This window comes from Propithecus coquereli, unplaced genomic scaffold, assembly GCF_000956105.1.
Source record: "Propithecus coquereli isolate 6110/MARCELLA unplaced genomic scaffold, Pcoq_1.0 Scaffold77, whole genome shotgun sequence".
NCBI classification, from domain to species: domain Eukaryota; kingdom Metazoa; phylum Chordata; class Mammalia; order Primates; family Indriidae; genus Propithecus; species Propithecus coquereli.
Window position 1 is genome coordinate 6882651 of NW_012153840.1, and position 21858 is coordinate 6904508.

Sequence of the window (21858 nt, forward strand, 5' to 3'; positions counted from 1 at the left end):
GGGTGGTGTGCAGGGTGAGGGGGCTGTGGGTGGACAGGGGACATGGTGGTAAGAGCCAGACACTGACTAGACCCACGCCCAAGTTCTGGGCCTGGTTTAGCTTCCATAACTTCACTAAGCCTCACGTTTCCTTACTATGAAAGGGGGACAGTAATGTACCTACCCCACGGCTTCTGCACGTGGGGATTAAGTGAGATAAAGTGCCCAGCACATAGTGCGGCTCTTGGTGTGTGCTTATTACCTGCTGGGGAGCTTCCCTCCCCCAGAAAGCTCTGAGCCTTTCCAACTGTCAGAGGACGCCCTGCCATCTGCCTGACCAGCGTGGTGCTCGCCCACTGGAGTGTGTCCAGCTGAGGCCGGGCAGAAGGTCTGCACCCTCACATGGGGGGCCAGAAGTGAGCCCCGTGAGGGCAGGAACCGGGGCTGAGCCTTGCCCAGCAAACCCTCAGGACACATCTCGGACTTGGACTGAACTGGGCTGATGCCAGAAGGGAGCCATTGCGATGTCCTTCCCCCGGACAGCGACAACAGGTGACCTGCTGCTTTAGGCAGGCAGAAGGCCAGAGAGGCAGGGGAACATCATCCTTGCCACTGAGCACCCTTGTGAAAATCCCAGGTCAAGTCCCATCCACCCCAAACCAAAGGGCACGTGGGTCTGGAAAGCTGCTTGCAGCTGGGCGTGAGGGGAACCCAGCGGCCCCACCCGGGTCCAGGGCCCACCTGCAAAGGTCGGCGTCAGGCTGTGGAAGCTGTCTGGCTTCTGCAGCTCTCTGCGCACCTGCTCGCTGTAAGTCTGGTACTGGCCCACGATGGCACTGCCCTTCTGCAGGCCCCGCAGCGCCTGGAAGACCTGAAGTTTGTGCCGCAGCACGGCCTCCGCGTTGCTGATGTCGTCAGGCAGCTCCATGGCCACGAGCGTGAGGATCTCGGTCAGGTGGTTCTGGAGGATGTCTCGAATGACGCCGTACTCCTCATAGAAGCTGGTGCGACCTGAGCGGGGTAGGGGTGGGATGTCATGAAGGGGCCAACGCGTCCGATTTCCCCAAGCTGAGATTCACCAAGACCCCCACCCCCCACAATGGTCCTGCACCTTCATTCCACAGTCCAAAGAGCCTCCAAAATGATGCACACCAGAGGCAACCTCAACAAGAGAAGGGTGGGACATCTTGGAGCCGCCTCCCTTCTATGAGACCCATTCTACTAAGAGAAGGTGTCAAATCCTAGGGCCTCTCCAGGCACGTGCGCGGGGAAGGCTCCAGCCCCAGCGAAGGCCAGACTGCACCTGTAGGTGTGTGGCCGGCCCTCTGCCCTGCCCTGCCCTCCCCAGGCACCGGCCGGCACAAAGTTTGGCAGCGGGAGGTTGCCGCACTGCAGTGAGGACCCCCGAGTCTGCCTGCTACTTACTAGTGTGTGATCTTGGGCAGGTTGTTTGAATTTTGTTTCTGCGTCCCGCCCTTAGGGGGGGCTAACAAATGCCACCCCGATACTATGTGCCAGGCAACGTGCAGGGAAGTGGAAGGGAGGGAAAGTGGGAAGGAGAAAAAAGGAAGGAAATAAAACTAGAGACCGATTGTGACAGAAGGTAATGGGAAGCCCCTCCGAGACCTGAAGAGTCAGCCCTGCAAAGAGCCAGGGAGAGAGCATCTCAGAAGGAGGGACCCTCAAGTGCAAGATGAAAGGACCCTCAATTGCAAGACCTTCAAGTGCAAGGGACCTTTCCCCGAGGCAGGAAAGAACTTGGCGAGCTGGTCCGGATGGAGATGAGCAAGAGGGAGGGGAGGAGATGAGGCGGGGGGTCCAGGGGCCCAGTAGGGTGTGGCGAGGAGGCTGGCCTTGTGTCTAAGCTCCAGGGGAGGTCCCTGGAGGGTGCGAAGTACGAGAAGAGGACATCTAATCCGTATGAGTCCCTGTCCTGCTGGGGAAGAATGGGTGTGGAAGCAGGGAAACCAAGGAGGAGGCCACACAGCTGCCCAGAGGAGAGACGACAGGGCTTGAAGGAAAGTGTCGCTAAAGCAGGAGCACTCCTGAAGCAGCGGGGTCGGAGGGAAGGGGAGATGCACCCCAGAGTCAGAACTGACTGGACTTGCTGATAGACAGGAAGAGCCTGAGCAAAAAGAAGGCCCCAAAGACGACCCCTGGAATTGGGGCCTGAGCAGTGGGACGGACGGTGGTGGCATTTACAGACATGGGAAGGCTGGGAGAGAAGCGGCTTTATGGAGGGAAATCCACGCATTCCGTTTTAGTAGGTTTAAGCTTAAGACATCCAGGTGGAGACGTCAAGTTGGCAGGTGCACAGGGTTCTTGTGAGGGTGAAAGGAAGCAGCTCCTGGACACGGAGCACGCAGGCCTGATGCTGACTGCGGGCCTGGCACGGCGCTGAGCCCCGGCCATGGGCCACTCTTCCCCACACTCACAAAGACCCCCCGCAGCGGGCGCCACCGTCACTCCGGCTCTGCATGCTGGGAGGGAGGCAGATGGCCAGGGCTGGTCAGGGCAGGGTCAGCAGCTGGTCAGCCGCGTGCTCCACTCCGCTCCCTCCTCCAAGGCTCCCTGCAATGTGAGCGCCGATTGTCAGGGACTCAGATGCACACAACAGTCTCAAAGCTTAGGGTTCAAGTGCACACCACGCGATGATCACATGCCACTGCCTTGCAAACACCGAAGTCCATGGATGCCTTATGCACCCAGAGAGCCCGACGTCATGACATGAAGAGCGACATTTCTCACATGCTTCTGCGTGCATATCTGTAACATGGGATCGGTCTGCTCGCCCGGCAAACTCCTACCCATCCTTAAGTTCTCAGCTCCCAGGAGCTTCGGCCTACCCCTCCTGAGGGGCCCTGTCGTCTCCTAGCCCACCTGACGGTAATTCAGCACCTGTTTCTCTCTTCCGTACTACACCTGAAGCTCCATCAGAGTGGGAACTGTATCTACCTTCCCAAAGCTGCATCCCCGGCTCCTAATACAGTGCTACTCACACAGCGGCAGCAGAGAGAATGAAGATACACACGTCATCGTGGATAAATCTCAAAAACCTGATATGAGAAAGAAACATGATTACTTTGATAAAATAAAAATTAATGTGAAAATAGGATATAAAGTGATCAGAATAAACAGAATTTCAATGAATGAAAAATATAATTGGAAATTAGAAATTCAATAGATGGCTTTTACGGATTAGAAACAGTTGCAAAGAGTCAGCTCATAGAAGGCAGGTCTGCATCGATTACCCCAAAGAGACAAAAAGATCCACTTGGACACATACAGTATGACTCTTCTTCAAAATTTAACAAGATTGTTTAGGGAATCAGACATATACAAAAATAATAAAGAGAAGCAAAGAAATAATCTGCCCAAAATTTGGAATAGTAAAGGAGAAGAAATGAGAGAATTTGGGGAGGGACACACAGAGATGATGAAGTTCTTTTATAAAAACTGGGTGCTAGGTGCACTGGTGTTTGTTATATCATAGCTCTATATATCTTACATGTATTTTGTAAACATTAGTTTTACACAGTATCTAGTTAATATTTAATTCAAACAGATAAAAAATAGTGGATCCTGTTCATTCCTGCCAGGCCCAGCACACTCCTTCCCAGCGGCCACCCTGGCTGGGGGCCAGTCCTGAGCCGCCTGCCCTGGCCGGCTGGCAGCGGCTCCCTCGGGCTGGCCGCACAGCAAGCAGGACCGGGTCCCAGCCAGTAGAATCACCTGCCCCAGTCCAGCCCAATATGCTGTTCCCGACAGTAGCACCGGTGTTGCGGGGCAAGAAATGAAGCTGGCGGCCGCTGGCAGAAAGGCACCCTCATCCCCAGGGACAGAAACCTGACTGCTTTGTTCTCAGCCGGAGCTTGAGGGCATAGCTGTGGCCAGGGATGCTAACCCTGAAAGGAGCAGACAGTCCAACTGGATCATGCAACGAAAATGGCAAGTGTGCAAGAAAACAAAGGCTGAGCTCCCCTAACCCCATAGCGTTCTGGTCCTCCAAGTTCTTATGATATTGTTGAGAAGACATCAAGAAAAAGATAATAATGATAATCACAATATATGTGTATTAATCCATTTATTCCTCATAATAATGATACATAATAAGGAGGATCTATTAACACCCTCGTGTTAGAATGTAAGGAGTCTGTGGTTCAGAGAAGTTAGGTAACTTGCCCAAGGTCGCACAGCTGGTAAAGAGGTAAAAATGAGATTCAAGCCCAGGCAGTTGGCCCCAGAGCCTGCAATCCTGACCACCAAGACATCTCCCTTTTAATTTCCTACTACCCCACCACAAAAGAATGGTGAACTCTGCATGAAGCTGAGCGGCACAAGCACAGCTGGCTCTTAGAAGCAGAGCCCAGGGATGGAGGAAGAAGCCAGCTGAGCTGAGCTCTGGAAGGAGCGGCCTAGGTCAGAGGTTGGGCTCCAGTGCTTACCGGGGCAGGTGTCCCGGTAGGATGGGGTAAGGCTGGTGTCCCTCGTGTGGACAGTTACACACCTTAGCTGCAGTCAGGTGGTGCTTCACAGGAGTGTGGGCCCAGGATGGCCAAATCTTTCAATTTTTCAGGAGAATGTAAAAGTTTGTATTGTTAAATATAATCTGTCATGATTTTTAAACGTGCACAAATAATTTGGATTTTTTAAAATAATGTGTGTCTCAAAGTAATGTGTGTGGGGGCTGACTCTGTCCCCGGGCCACATCCTGGCTGGGGGAACAGACAGCAGAGGCCTCCACACGCAGTTCAGACTGCAGCGGGGCGCCCGGCTGGCAGAAGCAGCTGGTTTGTGATTCAGAATAGCAGAAACAGAGAGCAGATGGAAATGGCCTTGGAAACTAGACTGAGGAGTTTAAGGAGCATTTAAGATTTCTTGGCCTCAAACAGTTAAACAGAGTTACGATCCAATAATTCCACTCCCAGGTTCATATTCAGGAGAAATAAAAACGTATGTCCATGTGAAAACTTGTACACAAATGTTCATTGTGGCATTATGCATAATAGGCAAATAGTAGATACAACCCAAATGCTCACCAGCGGTTGACTGGATAAATAAAACATGGCATGTTCCCACAATAAAACGTTATTCAGCAATAAAAAGTAATGACGTATAATACATGTTACGACATGGATGAACTTTGAAAATATCATGCTAAGGGATATAAGCCAAAGGCAAAAGGCCACATATTGTAAGGCCCCATTTATAAGAAATGTCCAGAAGTGGCAAATCCATAGAGAGAACGTAGGGTAGTGGTTGCCAGTGGCTGGGGAAGAGGGAATTTAGAGGATGACAACTAAGGGGTACGAGGTTTCTTTCTGGAGTGACAAAAGTGTTCTAAAATTGTGGGTGCACAACTTTGTGACTAGTCTAAAACCCATTGGATTGTGTACTTTAAATGGGTGAACTGTATGGCATGTGAGTTATATCTCAGCAAAACTTTTAAGAAAAGTTTTAGGGCGGGTGTGGTGGCTCACGCCTGTAACCCTAGCACTCTGGGAGGCCGAGGCGGGTGGCTCGCTCAAGGTCAGGCGTTCGAGATCAGCCTGAACAAGAGTGAGACCCCGTCTCTACTAAAAAATAGAAAGAAATGATCTGGACAACTAAAATATATATATATATATATATACAAAAAAAAAAATTAGCTGGGCGTGGTGGCGCATGCCTGTAGTCCCAGCTACTTGGGAGGCTGAGGCAGGAGGATTGCTTCAGCCCAGGAGTTTGAGGTTGCTGTGAGCTAGGCTGACGCCACGGCACTCTAGCCCGGGCAACAGAGCCAGACTGTCTCAAAAAAAAAAAAAAAAGAAAGAAAAGAAAAGTTTTAGAGCAGGAAAGTGGAACTGTGGAAGAGGAGCTTCAGGAAGATGAAGCCGTCTGCGATCCACAAGATGAACTGACAGAGGTGGGGCCTATGCTGATGAAACCAACCAGGCAGTCTTTGCAGCAGTCGAAGGAAGTCACGGTGAACTGCAAAGACGTTATTTAGTAGACGGATAAAAACTACTTGGTGACTGGATGGATCCAAGAATGGTGGTACAGAGTCGTGACCCGGAGTGTGATCTCTGCAGCCAGGCTGCCTGGGGTTAAATACCCGCTCTGCCATCTTTCTGCCCCGAGATCTCGGGCAAGCGATGCTACTGTACGTATAGAAGAGCAATAGTCTCTGCACCTCCCCTGCAGGGCTGGTGTGAAGATCAAGGAGTTAACATATATACAGGGTGTGGGAACAAGAGGAAGCACTGATCAACATTGGTTGGCATTTTTGCTATTTATCACAGGGCTGTGAAGAGAGGGCTACCAGCCACGCCACTCAGAACACTGCTACCATTTGGACTTAAGGAAGTTAGAATAAGTAGCTGGTATTTCACGAGAAAAAGGCAATGATGGTTTTGAAACCTCCCTCTATAAAATTACTAAAAGGTCATAAGGTGGGAACTGTGCTAAGGTCCTGAACTCTGCAAAGGTGCAGGCACAGTTCAAATGTATCTAACCAGCCCTGTTCCCTCGCTTGCTTTCCCATAGTTGCTTACTCAGCTCAGGAGTCACAAAGCTGATGATCGTGAAGATTCTTACCTTGCTTCGTTGCCCCCATAGATAATGCCACCCTTGTGAAACCTAAGGCTGGTCTCTGAGATATCTCCCAGACCCTGCATACCAAGGAACCGACTCAACCAGTCTTGCGTGCTGGGAACTGACTCAGCACAAGAAGACACATTCTGCTTCCTGACCCTGTGTGTTCATCCCCAGCCAGTCAGCAGACCCAATTCCCTTGCCCTTGGCCTGCCAAACTATCTCTAAAAACCCTGGCTACCAAATTCTCAGGGAGACGGATTTGAGAAATTCCTCCCGTCTCCTTGCATGGCGCCTGCGGTATGAAACTCTTCCTCCACGGTAACCCCTGCTGTCTCAGGGTACTGGCTTCCTCTTGAGCAGCGGGCAATGAATCTGGTTGAGCTGTAATGGTTTTAGTTCTAAATCTGCTGAACCTCAAGTAATGATGTAACATCCCAGGAAAATGTCTCAAAAGCAGCTGGAAGTGCAAGACCAAGGCTTGGAGAGACCACGAAGCTGGAGTTAAACTGGATTTCCTTAAACCTAAAACACCATCAATGGTGAGAGCACCGATATTGTACAACCACTGAGAAAGAAATGGGCTGCCAGTTGCACTGTGGCACCCCGTCAAGAGCAAACCCAACTTCAGAGAGGTCCAAGTAGGAAAAATGAGTGCCTTGGAATCAATGAATTACAGCGGATCTACATGTAAAGAGGATAGTTACAGCTTTAAAAACAGATGAATTTTTGATGGAGAGAAAGCAACAGAGTCCTCAAAAAGCCGGTTATCTGCTTACTATTCATTAATTTAGCAAATCCCTAAGTGGCCCTTTTCCTATTTTTATCCTATCTCAATTCTCAGGGAGAATGCATTGCGGGTTTACTACCCGCTGGGTAACAGAGAGCTTCCTTTATTCCTTAATTTCAAGCTTCAGGGGGTGCGCCTGTGCTTAACACAGCCTATAGATTTACGGACTCTGCTCCTCTCCTGGCCGGCTCTGTCTGTAGCGTTTAAGAGCACCCCACGGGGAGAAGACCACGCTGGACACAAGACAGGAAGTTGGGGGCCAGTCCTCACACTGACATCTGACGTGTTAATCTTTTCTAGTGACTGCCAGTTATTGTGCACTGGTTTTTTCCAAAAATGATCTATTTAATAATATATTGGCTCCTAGTATGTTTTCCTAGGTTGAAAGTTGAGGCTTAAAACCCTTCAGTGCATGAAAAGAATAGAAAAAAGCACAATCAGGCAGGACAATCGGAAAAAAGACCCCCATAAACTTGGCTCCCATCTGTGCAAATCTAGAGCTGGTGCAGGGTCGCAGGATGGCAAAGCAGGGGAGACCCACTGCTCTGCCACTGGTCACACGGCTCAGTCTGATACGAGGGAACAACAGCTGGAAAGTGCTGTTTACCCTTTGGCTGCAAAAGTATACTCACAGGGAAAATATTTTTTAATGCTCATAATGTTCTAGGATTAGATAGTGGGTATATGACTTTGTGAATACACTAGAAGCCACTGAATTTTATATTGCAGAAGGGGACATTTTATGGTATGTGAATTGTATCTGAATTTTTTAAAAAACTCACAAAGCACCATTTAAAATAGCCAAAAACTAGAAATAATCAAAATGCCTAATAACAGAATTTATATCACATATTCTATGGTATGAATTTTAAATACATATATAAGAGTGTGTGTATGTGTGAGAGAGAAATATTAGGTGAAGAATGCACATAAAAGAATATTACAAGAAAAAAAATAGAATATCACAGACCAGTACAGGTCTATATATAATAATCCAATATGTGTCACGTGGAAATCAGAGACACTGTCAGACACTGCTGCTACCTCTGCTTGCAAACTTGGAAGGAGAACAACATTTCCATTTGTAAAGTATTTCCGTGTACATTATCTGATTTAATCCTTAAAACCACCCCAAGAGAGAGGCACCGGGGGTTATCAGTATTATGCAGAGGTGTGCCGAAGGTCACAGCCTTGAGAACTGGGACCAGAAACCCCACACCCTGCCATTGCCTCCACATTGTGGGAGATCCAGGTTTTCCCAGCAAAATCAGATATTTTTTTTAAAAAGAAAAAGGAAAACAACTAAAAGCCAGCTGCAATCCCTACCAACATCTTCTGGGATTACTAAAAATAAAAAGAGGTGAGGGCCAAGGAGAGCACGGGTGTGCTGGCTGGCTGGCGGCTCTCTGGACAGGAGGCCGGGCAGCTGCCCTGGGCTCACCTTGCAGACAGCTCTGCAGATGGGGCGGGAAGGGAGCTGGCCCTGCTGAGCGAGCTCCCCGTCCCTTCTGGCAGGCCAGGCTGCAAGGCAGGACAGCTGGTGTGTGCCTGGGAGGACCCTGGATGCCCTGGTCCCTCGGTGAGAGGCACTGAACGGTCACTCCAACCCTCAGAGGTGAGCAGGCACCAGGCTCCTCTCCCCAGTGTACAGATGGGGACCCTCAGGAGACGTCCTCAGGAAGTCTCCCTTTTTCCCCTGACAAAAAAAAAAGCCTTTTCCCCAGCGGGAAAACTAGGGCAGCAGAGACTGCTCCTGAGCGCGTTGTAGCAGGAAAGCCGACAGCTGAGGGCCTGGCTGACAGGGAGGCTGTGCAGCGCAGTGGTTAGAAGTCCGTGTTCTGAGGTGCCAGAGACCTTGGTTCAAATTCCAGCACACCCAGGAGAAAATGCAGCCCGACCCAGACAGCTGAACGCTTGCCCATCAATGACAAGGTCCCTCCTGTCTGCAGAGCCTTTCCCAATGCCTTGATGAGGGCCAGCCAGGGTCATCTCCCCAAAGAGGCTAAGTGACTGTCCTTCTATGGCCCATGCTGCTGCTTCAGGAGACCTCAACCAGGGTACCCAGGGTATCTGTGATTCCCAGGGGCTCCCGGGACTGTGACTCCTGGGAGGAGCACCCCAGGTCACACTGAGAGGAGCTGAGCGCTGGATCACTTCTTCCTTTCCTCCTCCCGCCACCTCCCACCCACCGGCCTGTGCGGCAGCCTTGACTCTGCAGCAAACTCCTCTGGGCCAGAGGCTGCAGCAGAAAAAACCACTCGCACGCAGCCACGGAGGGGGAGCCGGGGAAGCCAGCTTCCACCCATTTGGACGTGTGTGAATGGGGGTGGGGTGAGACGTTCAAATGACCTTGCAGCTTAGAAGTCCCTGTCCCAGAGTCTGCAGCAGCTCTGGACCAGGAAGCTCCACTTCCCAGGCCTGCCTTGCAGCCCCCTCCCTTCCCAGCACTAGGGCGGTGGCCTAGGCTGCCACCAGGTGCCTGGTGAGTCCAGTGCTGCTTCTGCACAGGAGTCAGCTAGGGTCGCACAACTGCAGGGTAGGGGGTAAGCTGGGGATCTGCCCGACCACTTGGCAGAGTCGGAACATGAGAAGTGGACGGAATGCAGGGAGAATGGCCCGTCTACTTTGTCCTGCCTAATGGTCAGACTGCAGGGCTCTGAACCCTGCCTTGGAAACATTCTGCCCACGCTGAGTCTCACTGCAGCAGCACGTGCCTGCTAAGCCCACCAAATGCCGGCAGGAGGGCAGTCTTTGCCCCGCCTGCTTCCCACCCCTACCCTGACGTGCCGGGCACCGTGCTGCTGGCCCTGGTGGGGTGGGCTGCACGTCTGCAGTCCTGTCCTCTCTCTCCAGCCTGAACTACAGACAGGGGCCCCCCTAAGGGGACAGTGTGGAGCAGTGCTTGGGTCACCAGGGCTGATCAGGCCACCTTCTTGGGATATAGACAAAACTTGTCCTCTGGCACACAGGTGCACAGAACAGAGAGAGAGCACACACATTCTCTTGCCAAGTACCCCCTTATCCAGAGGCCCCACTGCTGTGGGGAATGGGCACAGCAGCAGGCAGTCATTCACTCCTTGTTACCGACTGTTCTGGGCCTGCGTATGCAACTGTCGGTAAACAGGCCAACCAGGGAAACCCGAGCCCCAGGACAGCTGCAGTCCTGCTGACCGCTCTGACAAGGACAGTAGGCTGAAGTAGTCACTCTGGCCACACCTCACTAGCTGCAATCCCCTCTGACTGGTGGATTCCCTGCTGCCTGTCCCGCTCCTGGCTCCCTTTGCCCCTGGGCTGAAGGCACAGACCCCAGCCGAGTGAAAAGGCATGGTGCTCTGGGTATTAGGAGCAGTGGGAGCCTCCGCCTCAGAACCCCACACTTCAGGCAGAGCTGGGCCTGTGCTCTGGCCCCACACAGGAGCCTTGAAGACAGAGCCTCAGAAGCCTTTCCCTGCCAGACCTTGGGGACAGCCAGCCCCAGCTGTTGTGCTGCTGTTCAAACAGCAAACAGACCTGCCCAGGCCTCTGCCTGTCTTTCTGCCATGTCTTCTCTTTTCTTTTCTCCCAAATCCAAAGGTACCTGTGCTAGGAAAATCAGGCCTGCAGTCTGCCTAGCCCTGGCTCCACAGGGGCCCTACGAAGCACACAAACGACATGAAATACCAAGAAGGAAACAGGGTGGGAGGATTGGAAGAAATAAGAGGTCATTGTGCCAACGAGCGACTGGGGACATGATGGCTCTTCCGCAGCCCAGGGTGGGCACAGGAAGGAGCTGCCAGAAAGGGAGGAGAGAGGAGTCCTGGTTTCCCAGTCCTGCCAGGACGGGGCCAAGAACAGGCAGAGAGAGGTGCAGGTGCCACCGCTGGCCCGCAGCAGGGTGGCAGGGCCGCGCTCCCCTTCTGCTCCACGCTCTCCGCACCAGATCTGCAGCTCATCTCTCTGCAGGGGAAGCAAGGACAAGGCACACGTGGCCGCCAGGACATCAGACACACACAGGCACAGCAGGAAACCCATGGCCTGGGCCCTTGCTGAGGACCAGGAGGGGACATTTGGAAGGGCTGGGGGAGGATTCCCCAAAGGCCCGCTGCAGGGGCCAGGGCCTCTTTTCCGATCCGGTTCTGAGTGGAGAAGCCCAGCACCTTCTCAGCACAGCGATGTCCTTCGAGGCCTGGCTCAGGAAGTCCTGCCTGGCCTCCTGCTCCCCACGGCACTGCCTGCCTGCACACCCGCTTTGGAGTCTGTGCCACCATCAGAGTGTGGTGGTGTTGGCACCCCCTCAGACTCAGAGAATCTGTGCAGAGTTAGGGGACGGAGGCTGCGTTTCAGACCTCGCTGTAGCACCTCAGCCCCACAGAGAGCTTCTAGCACTAAATACACATTCAGAGAGGAGGGGAAAGCAAGAGAGTGACCGAGGGGAAAAGAAAGGAAAGGAAAATGGCAAAGAGAAAGAACGAGGTGAAGAGAAAGAGAGACAGACCTCCTAGTCCCCCCGAGGTCCGAGGGCTCTGGGCCCGCCGCTCCGGCCAGTGCACACTGTGGGGTGGGGCTGGGGGGCCACGGCCTCCAGTGCTCCCACTGCAGCTGCAGAAGGCAGTCACGAGGTGAGGGGACACTGGCGCTGTGCGGCAGCACCACGTGGCAATGCCGAGCCTGGGCGCTGGGGCCGGACTGGTGCCCCCACTTGCTGCCATGGGACCTTGGCCACGTCACCAAACCTCATCGGTTAGAGAAGCCCACCTCGTACGGCTGTTGGGGGGACTAAATACACAGTAAGAATTAGCTTTTATTTCTACTGAGTAAGAACCGATGCTTTACACATACGGTCAATGCTCAAAATATCTGTAACATCACAGAATGCCAGAGCTTGAATGGACCTGAGCTGCCATCATGTACACAACTGGCTCGTCTCACAGATGAGGGAAGTGGTATGCCAAGGTCACCCAGCCACCTTCAGGCAGACACAGGCCTAATGCTCGGGCCCCTGACTCCCAGGTCAATGCTGTTCATTCTGTGTTTATTTGATACTTCTGAGGCGTGTGGCAGGGGCCAGGGAGATGCCTTCCTGGAACCTGCCATCTGGTGGGAGAGACAGACCGGACAAGGACAAGACCAGGGGGAGGGGAGGAGGGGCAGCGCAGGGAGGCACGTGGCGCCGTGGGAGATGCAAAGGGGAGCAGGCGTTGCAGGTCCCAGCGAGGGCTGGGGCTTCCTGACTTGCCCATGCATGAGAGCTAACACCCGAGAGGCCTGGGGGGAGGCAGGAACAAGGGGAGCACCCCAGGCAGGGGCTGCTGCAAGAACAAGAGTCAGAGAAGCCCTCACAGGGCTCTGAAGGCCTCCACCACACTCATGTAAAACTCGGGGTAACTTCCAGCACTGACTGCTTGCCAACTGCTCCCGCATCTGTGCTAGGCTTATGACACGGGGCCATCTGCTCCCCACAGGCAGCAGTGGCTATTTGGGCTTTGCCAGCAGGTGCCCTGGGCACACAGCAGGCCCTGGAGACCACACGTCAGCAGAAAACTTCCCTCTGAGAAGCGCCGGCCGAGGCTCTGCCCCTGCAGGGCCCAACGCCTCGCTGCAGACAGCAGCGGGCAGAGGCCGAGGGACTCGCAGCGCACTGGGCCCCTCACGCACCTGCTGCGTCCACACTCTCCTTCACGACGATCTCCACCCGCTCCACGTGGTGCCGGTTCCAGAGGCCATCCAAAGCCTTGCGGTTCTGGTCCCGGAAAGGCAGAATCTGAGCCACGGCCTGTCAAGGAAGAGGACTGGTTGTGCCACAGGTTCTTCTCACGGCGAAGGAGGACTCCAGGAAGGCTCCAGACCTCTCTGTCCCCTACTCAGAGGAGAAGGTGCCGTCGGAGCAACAGTTCCTGGACTTCGGGGTTTCACAGCCCGGTAAAGACCCCAAAAACTTTCAAGTGGCCTCTACAGGGTTACCAGCTTTTACTTTGCCAAGAAAGAAAATAGTTTAAATTATCTATCTTCTGTGAACATTTAATAAAATTAAGATATTTTAACACCAAAAATGTAGCAAGAAAAGTTTCCAACTGAACACATTCAGTATTTTTCCTCATTTTGCCATAATGAAGTGAAACCTCACCAGGATGGCACGGGTCTGAGACCACTATTGGGGAATATTGTTACGGGCAACTCCAAACAGGGAGGCATGAAAGTGATGCCTCGGTACTAGATGACCGTCTGTGTCCGCATGGACCCGGGCCCGCCAGCCTCCGTACCCAAGAACACAGTGGCTGGTATACTCTCTGCTGGGGTTTCTGGGACTGGATGTCAGAAAGGGGCTCCGAGGCATGTCCAAGTGAACTGGCCAGCTGACTTACATCCCCCAGGAGGAAGTCAGCCCCATGCTCCTGTCCCCAGGCCTGGCTGAAAAGCACAGCCTTAGAGTCCCACTGCTCCCCATTCGGTTTTGAGATCTTGTTACCAGCCTGTGGCTCAAAACAGAACTTGGGAAGAAAAAGATTTTGAAGAAGGGCAGATGGGTGCAGGATAAGAAAGCTAATTCTAATTCCCACGGCATACCTAACTGGAAGCCAGGTACAGACCCCAGAGTCCCGGGACCACCTCTATAGAGGATGCAGGGCCATGCTGAGAAGCCAGAGCCTAGACCCTGGCTGGGAAACAAAGAGGACCAAGGATTCACAAAGAACAGGAGAGGCCAGATGTACAGACAAGAACCAAACAGTCCTGCCCGCTGCTCACTGCTTTTCCTTTGCCCCTCACCTCCTGCCCACCTTCGAGACCATGGAAGTACAGATTTCACAATGCCCTCGGGCCTGAATCCACCATTAGTGATGTGGGCCTGTTGATGGGGTCCACTGGCTCACCCCAACACTGGCAGGCTCTGAGCTGATGCTCACCTGTTTGCCCAGGTAATGGTCCACCCGGTACATCTCCTCCTCCTGGAAAAAGCTCCTGAGTTCTGTGGCCAGCTGCTGGGCTGAGAGGTGGTCATGGCCAAAGGGTTTCTCAAGGACCACCCGCAGCCAGGTGCCAGGGCCGGGACGGCAGCTGCTGTTGATGTTGCGCGCAATGTCTGCATAGGCGAAGGGTGGCACGGAGAAGTAGAAAATCCTGCCAGCCTCCCGGAGGCCTTCGTGCTGGATCTGTGCCTCAATGTCCTTGCTCAGAGCCCGGTAGTCCTCAGTCGTCTTCAGTTGGCGGTACTGGCTCAGCCGTAGGAACTGATCCTTGCGTTCAGCACAGTGACTGGGTGCCATGTCCTTGGGGCAGGAGAGGGATTCCAGAGCCTTGGCCATGAGCCCTTGGCCCTGCTCGGGGGCCGTCAGGGCAGCCCCATGGAAGCTAAAACTGTTGCCCTTCCCTGCCTCATCCAGGTAGAGCTGGAACAGCCCCTGCCATAAGTACTTCTTAGCCAGGTCCCCAGTTGCTCCCAGCAGGATTACGGAGACATGTCCCTGGGGCTCCTGGGCCTGCAGGCAGCCCAGAAGAGCCATGCACATGGCCACTGTGAGCATCTTCCAAGTGCCTGGGTTCCTGAGGTGCACAGAAAGACACAAGGAACAAGGAAGGATCAGACAGATACAGAAGCAAACACATTTCCTGGGCATCAAACATTTCCTGCCTGGCAAGAAACAGCCACGTTTCTTGAGAAAATGTCACAGGCCCATAGCTTCCCCTCCTGGGCAGCTTGGCTTCTGTGGCAGGCAGTCAGTGAGTAGGGAGCCTGCCTTGAAAACAGAGACTGTGCCTGGGGAAGTCATAGGCCACTTGCTAGAGATGGACCATTTTGCTGCCAGGAGCATGCACGGGAAAGTGGCACAAGCCACCTGGGAGGCCCGTGGGGCTGGGAGTGGAGCTGTCCATCTTATGACAAGACCAGTCCTAACCAGGAGCAGCACAGGTCGCCAGGACCAGCAGGGCAGGCCCAGCCCAGGAACGGTGGCAGGCCCTCAGACGATGGCTGGACTGTGAGAGGATATGACCACCTCTTCTCACCTCTCCTTTTCCCCATGTCTGCTAGGCTCTGAGTACAAAATGACGACTAGTAATTGCCGTGGCATAGCGATTACAAACATAGACCCTGGAACCAACCGCCTGAGTTTGAATCCCGGCTCAACTCCTTAGTAATTGGACGATTATTTAACCTGGCTGTACCTCAGTTTTTTCATTTGAAATGGGGGTAATAGTGGTACCTACATCACGGAGTTGTTATAAAGATAAAATAAGTTAATGTTTATAATACGCTTAGGACAGTGCCTACCACCTACTAAGCACTATGTAGTGGTAGCTGTCATCATAAAACAGCTATAACAGCAGCAAACACTTAATGCTAGCATGTGCCAAATACCAAACTACATATATATGTGCATTAGATCTCACTGAATCCAGACAAGAATCCTGAACAAACCACATGGGTGGGTTCCATCATAGTTTCCCCTTTTACGGATGGAAAGCTGAGGCTCAGGTACACGAAGGTCCCACGGTGAGAAAGTGGGGAGCTGGGCTGACGCCAGGTCCCTGGCTCCTGAGCTGCACGTGCAGCAGTTGCGTGCTACAACCTCCCCGAGGTAAGCCCACCACCTGGCTGGTTTTCAGCCTACTTTGAAGTGGCTGACATGTACGAGTGGCAGAGGCCTGGGTCAGGTCACATCCGCACCGGAGTATTTGTTTTGCTGGCTTTCTGTTCTGGCCATGTTTGCAGGGCTCACTGCGCTGAATTCTTACTCCACAGCTCTCTGGTTCAGTTTCCTACCAAGGCCGGGCTTGGAGGGAAGGGTAGAAGGGAAGAGGAAAGTAATCATGGCCAGTACCTCGGTGGAAATGGGGCGGCCTGGGGTGGAGTAGTGAAGAAGGAACTCAGATTACCGATTTAGCACCTATTATATGCCTGGCATCCTACCAAAGGATTAACAAAATCTTCACGGACCTTAGGAGGCTATAATCTGGTAATACAAATAGGGAAACGGAGGTTTAAACAGATAACTGGACTTATAAAAGGCCCCAAAGAACAGCCAGCTTACGTGCCCCCCATCTCCCTATAATACAAGGGGACCAAATCACCTCTGGACCTGCCATCAGACCCCCTTCTCCCACCTCTCCCTTTGCCTCCTCTAATCTCTCTCGAGATCCATCCCTAAGATGGCCCTAGTGCACAGCCAAACCACGATGAGGACCCAACGACAGTGTCTGCGCCAGTGCCTGCAGGACACCCGACATTTCCATCACTGCAGCTTTACCTGGAGGGGCAAGGGACCACGTGAGTGGCCCCCATCTTCCTCCCCCACTCTCCTTTCATCTGCACTCACCCCCCAATACAGAAACGGACCACAAGACCATTCTGCTTTCTTCTGCTTTCCCATCAATCCCTGTCCTTGGTCCTTCAAGCATTTTTTTCTCAACTGGCAATCGCCTGTCTGGAGGGAAGGAAAAGCTGCAAGGTCAGTGCGGGAGAGAGGCAGTGAGAAACCTGAAGCCCAGAGAACAGCCTGGAGAAGGAGGAGCGCCAGCTGGCAGGCTGCGTCTCAGAGCTCCTGACTGGAGCCTGGTAGCCAGGGGCCTGGACGTGCCTGGCACAAGAGGAGGAGCCCAGGCACTTCAGAGTGCCGGGACGGGCAGGTAGGGGAGCCCCAAGGGCCAGCACTGCTGCCCCCCACAGAATACCAGACAGCCATGCTGCGTGGCCGCCTGGCCTGAACTGACTCCCGGCCCTGTTTACTCCTCCTCTGACTCTGAAGTTTTATGGTAACTCTCCCTGAGCAGGCCTGTTCCCGGTCCCCAGTTCTAGGTTAGCTTCCCTTATCTCTTGACTATGTTCCCAGCACTCCTTTAAACATATCCAAGATATCGGGTATTTCAAAACAGTTGCTTACTCTGTGCTTGCAAAACAACTCTTTCCCAAATGGGTGTGGGTGGTATGTGCGTGCATTTGTTTTTTTATTAGCGTGTTTCCTAACCTTAACAGTGCTTTTCAAACTTTAACGTGCATTTGCATCTCGTGGGGATCTTTTTAAAAGACAGATTCTGACGCATAAGGTTTGGGAGGGGTCTGTGGTGCTGACAGCTGGTCCAAAGAGTGCACTTTGCCTAGCACACTCTGGAATACTGAGCAGTGAGTTCTAGAGCAATGGCTCTTGGCACAGGAGGGCGGCAGAATCAAGACACACACCTACCCTCCTACTCCCTTCGCCAAGACAGAGAAGTACTGATTCAGTAGGTTCCGGGTAGGGCCTGACACAGGTATTTCAAAACAGCCTCACATGGCTTAATTTGCCCATCCCCTGCAAACACTGGTTGCTAACTACTGACGATACCTGCTCACTAAGTGGTCAACGAGCGCTGGATGACGTAGATGTACTGTCTCCATCCTTCCTCGCCGCAGTCTGTGAAGGAGGCTCTACGAAAATTCTCATTTCACAGATGAGGAAACTGGGAGGTGAAATAACTGCGAAGTCACAAGCCTGGGCCCTCAGGCTCTGTGCTTTCTTAGCCAAGGAGAAGAACGTGGGATTGTGGCCCGAGGAGCTGGGCTCGAGGCCACTTCCCAGCTGTACGGCCCAGTAAAAGCAGCTTATTAAATCCATTTGGGCCCACGTTTCTTCACCTATAAAACAGGGCTAATACCACCAACCTAAAGGGGAGGAGGGTTGTGAAGATTAACTGGGATGATACAGGTGTCAAAAACATATACAAATGCTAATTAATTAAGTTAATTAAACATAAAGTGCCCCGGGGCCCCCAAGGGTGGCATAATACCCTTGCTGTCAGGAAAACCTTGCCTGGGCAGCTCCCTCATCTCCTGCAGCTACAGCGCCAAGCCCTGAAGAACAGAGCTGGAAGACTAGTCCTTAGGCTGTAGGAGGCAGGGGGAGGCTGGCTCAGTTATCCCCCCTGCCGCCCAGACAGGGAAACACACACACACACACACACACACACACACATACACACACGCACGCGCGCGCCCAGAGAAGACCGGAAAGTCAAAGTTGAGCTGGACCCCAGCCCTGGGAGCAGAGGGGAGGGTTCCCTGTGCTCTAAACCTCCCCTCGTTCTGTGCAGGCTCTGATTCAAGGGGTTTTCCTGAAGCGCTTCTCCCTCCTGCCTCCTTGCCTGCTCTGCCAGGGCTGTGAAATAAATCTTCCAAAATTGCATGCCTGAAGTTAGCCCAAAAGCACCGAAGTGGCCCTCCAATGGCTGATCCAACTATGAATCGCTTCTTTTGTTTAAAATTAATAAATCAAAAGTCTTAGTGAAAAGTTTGAGACGCTGTAGGAGAGGTCAGGGTATAAGATCAGAAACTAGAATATGTGGTGATCCTTGCCCAGGCCCTCTCAACAACCACATGACCTTGAACAAGTGATTTAAGCTGGCTGGGCCTCAGTTTCCTCATCTAGAAAATGAGAGGCTGAGCTAAAGGATCTCTGTGATGTTAATATTTTACTGCCCCTAAGTCCCATGTCTTCCAAGGAAAGGAGACACCGGCCCTGTTGTCAGGGAGATGCCCTCCACCGTTCTGCAGGGGCAGGTAAGTGCTTAGAGCCTTAGACCAACCCAGCTGGGCAGGGAAACAGGGAACTAAAATAGGAAGCAAAGAGCTGACAACTGTGCGTCATTCAGAAGTCAAGACAAAATTCTTTCAAGTTATGACTTAAGTGCGTGGAGGATGCAATTTCATTTACAATTCTTATTCAAAATACTTTCCAGAAATACACTCACTACAAAATACAGTGCTGTGGGGGCTCCTGCAGGTAGGTGGAAAAGACATTCTTCTGACAGGCTCGTCTCAGAGTTAAGATTGATTGTGGGCACACGTACCCAGTCCCCAGCACCCTTCACTGTCCCCAACTCCAAGCCTGAGAGGCTCCTACCAGTCCTGCTGGGAGAGACTCACCTGTTAAAGAAGGTCCCTGCTAACATCCCAGAAGGTGGGAACACTGACTTGGCCAGCCAGGGTGTTTGGATCGGAATCCAGGTTCTGGTCTGTGTTTTTGCCCAGGTGGAAGAGGCAGGTGTGGTTGGCACCCAGGCAGCCGTCCCTGCCCAGTCCCGGCACAGACTGACCAAGCTGGTGCTACAGCTCCAGCTGCAGAGAGTTTCTGGTAAACCAGGGGAGGGAGCGGCTCTAATCCTCTGCGCCCAGCAGACAAAGGGTGAAGGGGGGTGGGAAGAAGCTGGAAGGTATAGGTCAGTGGCAGCTGCCACCCTGTCCCCTGTCCCCTTTCCCAGCCTTTGACAATGCTACCTTCTGTGCTGAAGGCAGGAAGAAAAGAAATTTTCTTCAAATCACGGCCCATGAGTTGGGAATTTTTAAAAGATCATGTATGTAGGAGTAAAACAAGAATTCAAACTAAATACCATTTTAAACTGGGCACAAGGTGATGTGCCCAGTCCTTTTCATCATGGCCAAGCCACGTATTTGTCCTGCGCTCTTCCCTTCCTATTTGGCCCGTCTGTGCAAATGCGTCCAGGCAGAAGCAAGTCATTCCCACCTGTAGGTCCCAATCCCGGGTCCTCTATAATCAGGGATGCGCTGGAGCCACCCTGTACTGCACAAAAGATCTGAATGCTAAATCTCCAGGAATTTTTCAAGCCAGTTGTTAAACACAGCTGTTATTATTAAAAATGGAATTATGTAAATTTATAATTAAATTATATTTAAAACAAAAGTAGTCAATGCTCAAAACTCATCACTTCCTAATCATTTGATGACATTTTACTAATATCTGTGCTCTTGACATTATTTACATCTACTGTATCTACACAGTGAAGACATTCTGTAACGGTGTGTTTGAAATAGGCCAACGTGGCAATAGTGACACCACAGATGTTGGCAAAGGTTTTGAATCAGGTTTCCCACCGCCAATCCCCACCCCTTACACCGTCAGTCATTAAACATTTCCCAGCACACAACTGCCTATACACCCGTCTTTATTTCCAGCCTGGATTTCTCCCCCTAAACTCCAGACTCGCACGTTCAACTGCTACTCTGACAGTGTTAGCTGGATGTTTACCAGACTTAAGATGTAAAAAATTGAACTGATTTATCTCCCAACCTGCTTCAAATCCAGCTTTCTCCATTCTCAATAAATGGCAATTCTACCCTTCCGAGCGTTCAGACCACAAACCTTGGGGTTGTCTGATCTGTCAGCAAATCCCAGTTTCTACCTTCAAAATTCATCTGGAATACAAGGTACCATCATCTCTGTCTGCATTACTATAGGACACTCCTCACCGGCCTCCAGCATCTACCTCCGGACCTTCTATAGCTGAACCTCAACTCAGCAGTCAGACTGACCTTTTTATAGTGTTGGTCAGATCACATCATCCTCAATTTAGAGGTCCACAGGGTCTACACACTCTGGCCTCCCACCCGTTACCTCTTTGTGCTCTTCTCCTACTATTCAGCCCCTCTCCAGGCCTCAGCCGCCAATGCTCCACTGCAGGGACTTTGCACCTGCCGTTCTCTCTGCCTGGCCTACTCCCACCCCTCCCTGCAGATGTCCACATGGTTCACTTCCTCACTAACTTCAGTCCTTTGCTGAAATGTCACCTAATCAGTAAGCCTTTCTCAAACCACTCTGTAAAACTGTAAGCCTCCCACCCCATCCTCCTCTCTGCTTGATTTCTCTCTGTAGGACATACCACTTTCTCACATACTCTGTGCTAATGACATTTATTTTGCTTGTTGTCTGCCACTCTTCCCCGAAAGAATGTAGGTGCCAGTCAGGACAGGGATTTCATCTTGCTCTCTGCAGTACCTCCAGTACCCTAATCAGGGCCTGGCATACAGAAGGCGCTCTATAAATATTTGCTGAATGAACAAATAAATCCCATTTGCATAGGACCTTTGTCATTTCCGCATTTGAATGATGGCACTAAGAAATAACGCTAATGGCGACTTCAAGCACTGTGACACAGCACACATCACAGGTAGCTTACTACTTGTAACAATACTACTAATAATAAAAGAGTTATTTATAGAGTATTTAACTCCATGCCAAATGCTAGGCTAAAAGTTTGACATGCCTCATACCATTTAATTCTTGCCACAATCCTGTGAGGTAGGTACTATTATTATCCCCATTTTAGCAGTGTGTAGGGAGGAAGCTAAGCTGCAGAGAGGTAAAATAACTTCCTAAAGGTCAGGCAGCGTAGAGGTGATAGGATTTTAATATAGGCAGTCTGGTTCCAGAGCTAACCTCCCACCCACCTGCAAAATGTGACTATATCCCCAAATGGCAAGATGTAAAACATTGTATTAGATACTGGTTCTGCTTCTCTAAAAGACTGGAACAAGTGTTACGGCTCTTTTAGAATTTGTCTAGCAGGTTTTCCGGTCCTTATTGGAAGACCCCATAAAAAATAAAAAATAAAAAAATAAAAGACTGGAACAAGAGTGGTTTAAGCCAGATAGGCTATTTCTCTGCTCCATGAAGTCAAGTTGCCCTGAACACTAACTGCTGCAACTGGCCTCTGCCTCTCAGGGACACTTTGCCTAATTGTGATTCATGCTCCTTCCTTCTGAAACCATGAAG

The 21858-nt window shown here is 51.8% G+C and overlaps 1 protein-coding gene across 1 annotated transcript in view; it reads right to left on the reverse strand.

Moving 5' to 3' along the window:
* Nucleotides 1-18182, reverse strand: part of H6PD (hexose-6-phosphate dehydrogenase (glucose 1-dehydrogenase)) — a 26153-nt gene extending 7971 nt beyond the window's left edge. The window contains exons 1-4 of the mRNA XM_012662505.1: nt 17638-18182; nt 14224-14860; nt 12977-13094; nt 555-990 (exon numbers count right to left, since the gene is read on the reverse strand). Coding sequence (XP_012517959.1) covers nt 555-990; nt 12977-13094; nt 14224-14860; nt 17638-17690 — 1244 coding nt within the window. The 5' untranslated portion in view covers nt 17691-18182. The remainder of the gene's footprint in view (nt 1-554; nt 991-12976; nt 13095-14223; nt 14861-17637) is intronic.
* Nucleotides 18183-21858: the final 3676 nt, after the last annotated feature.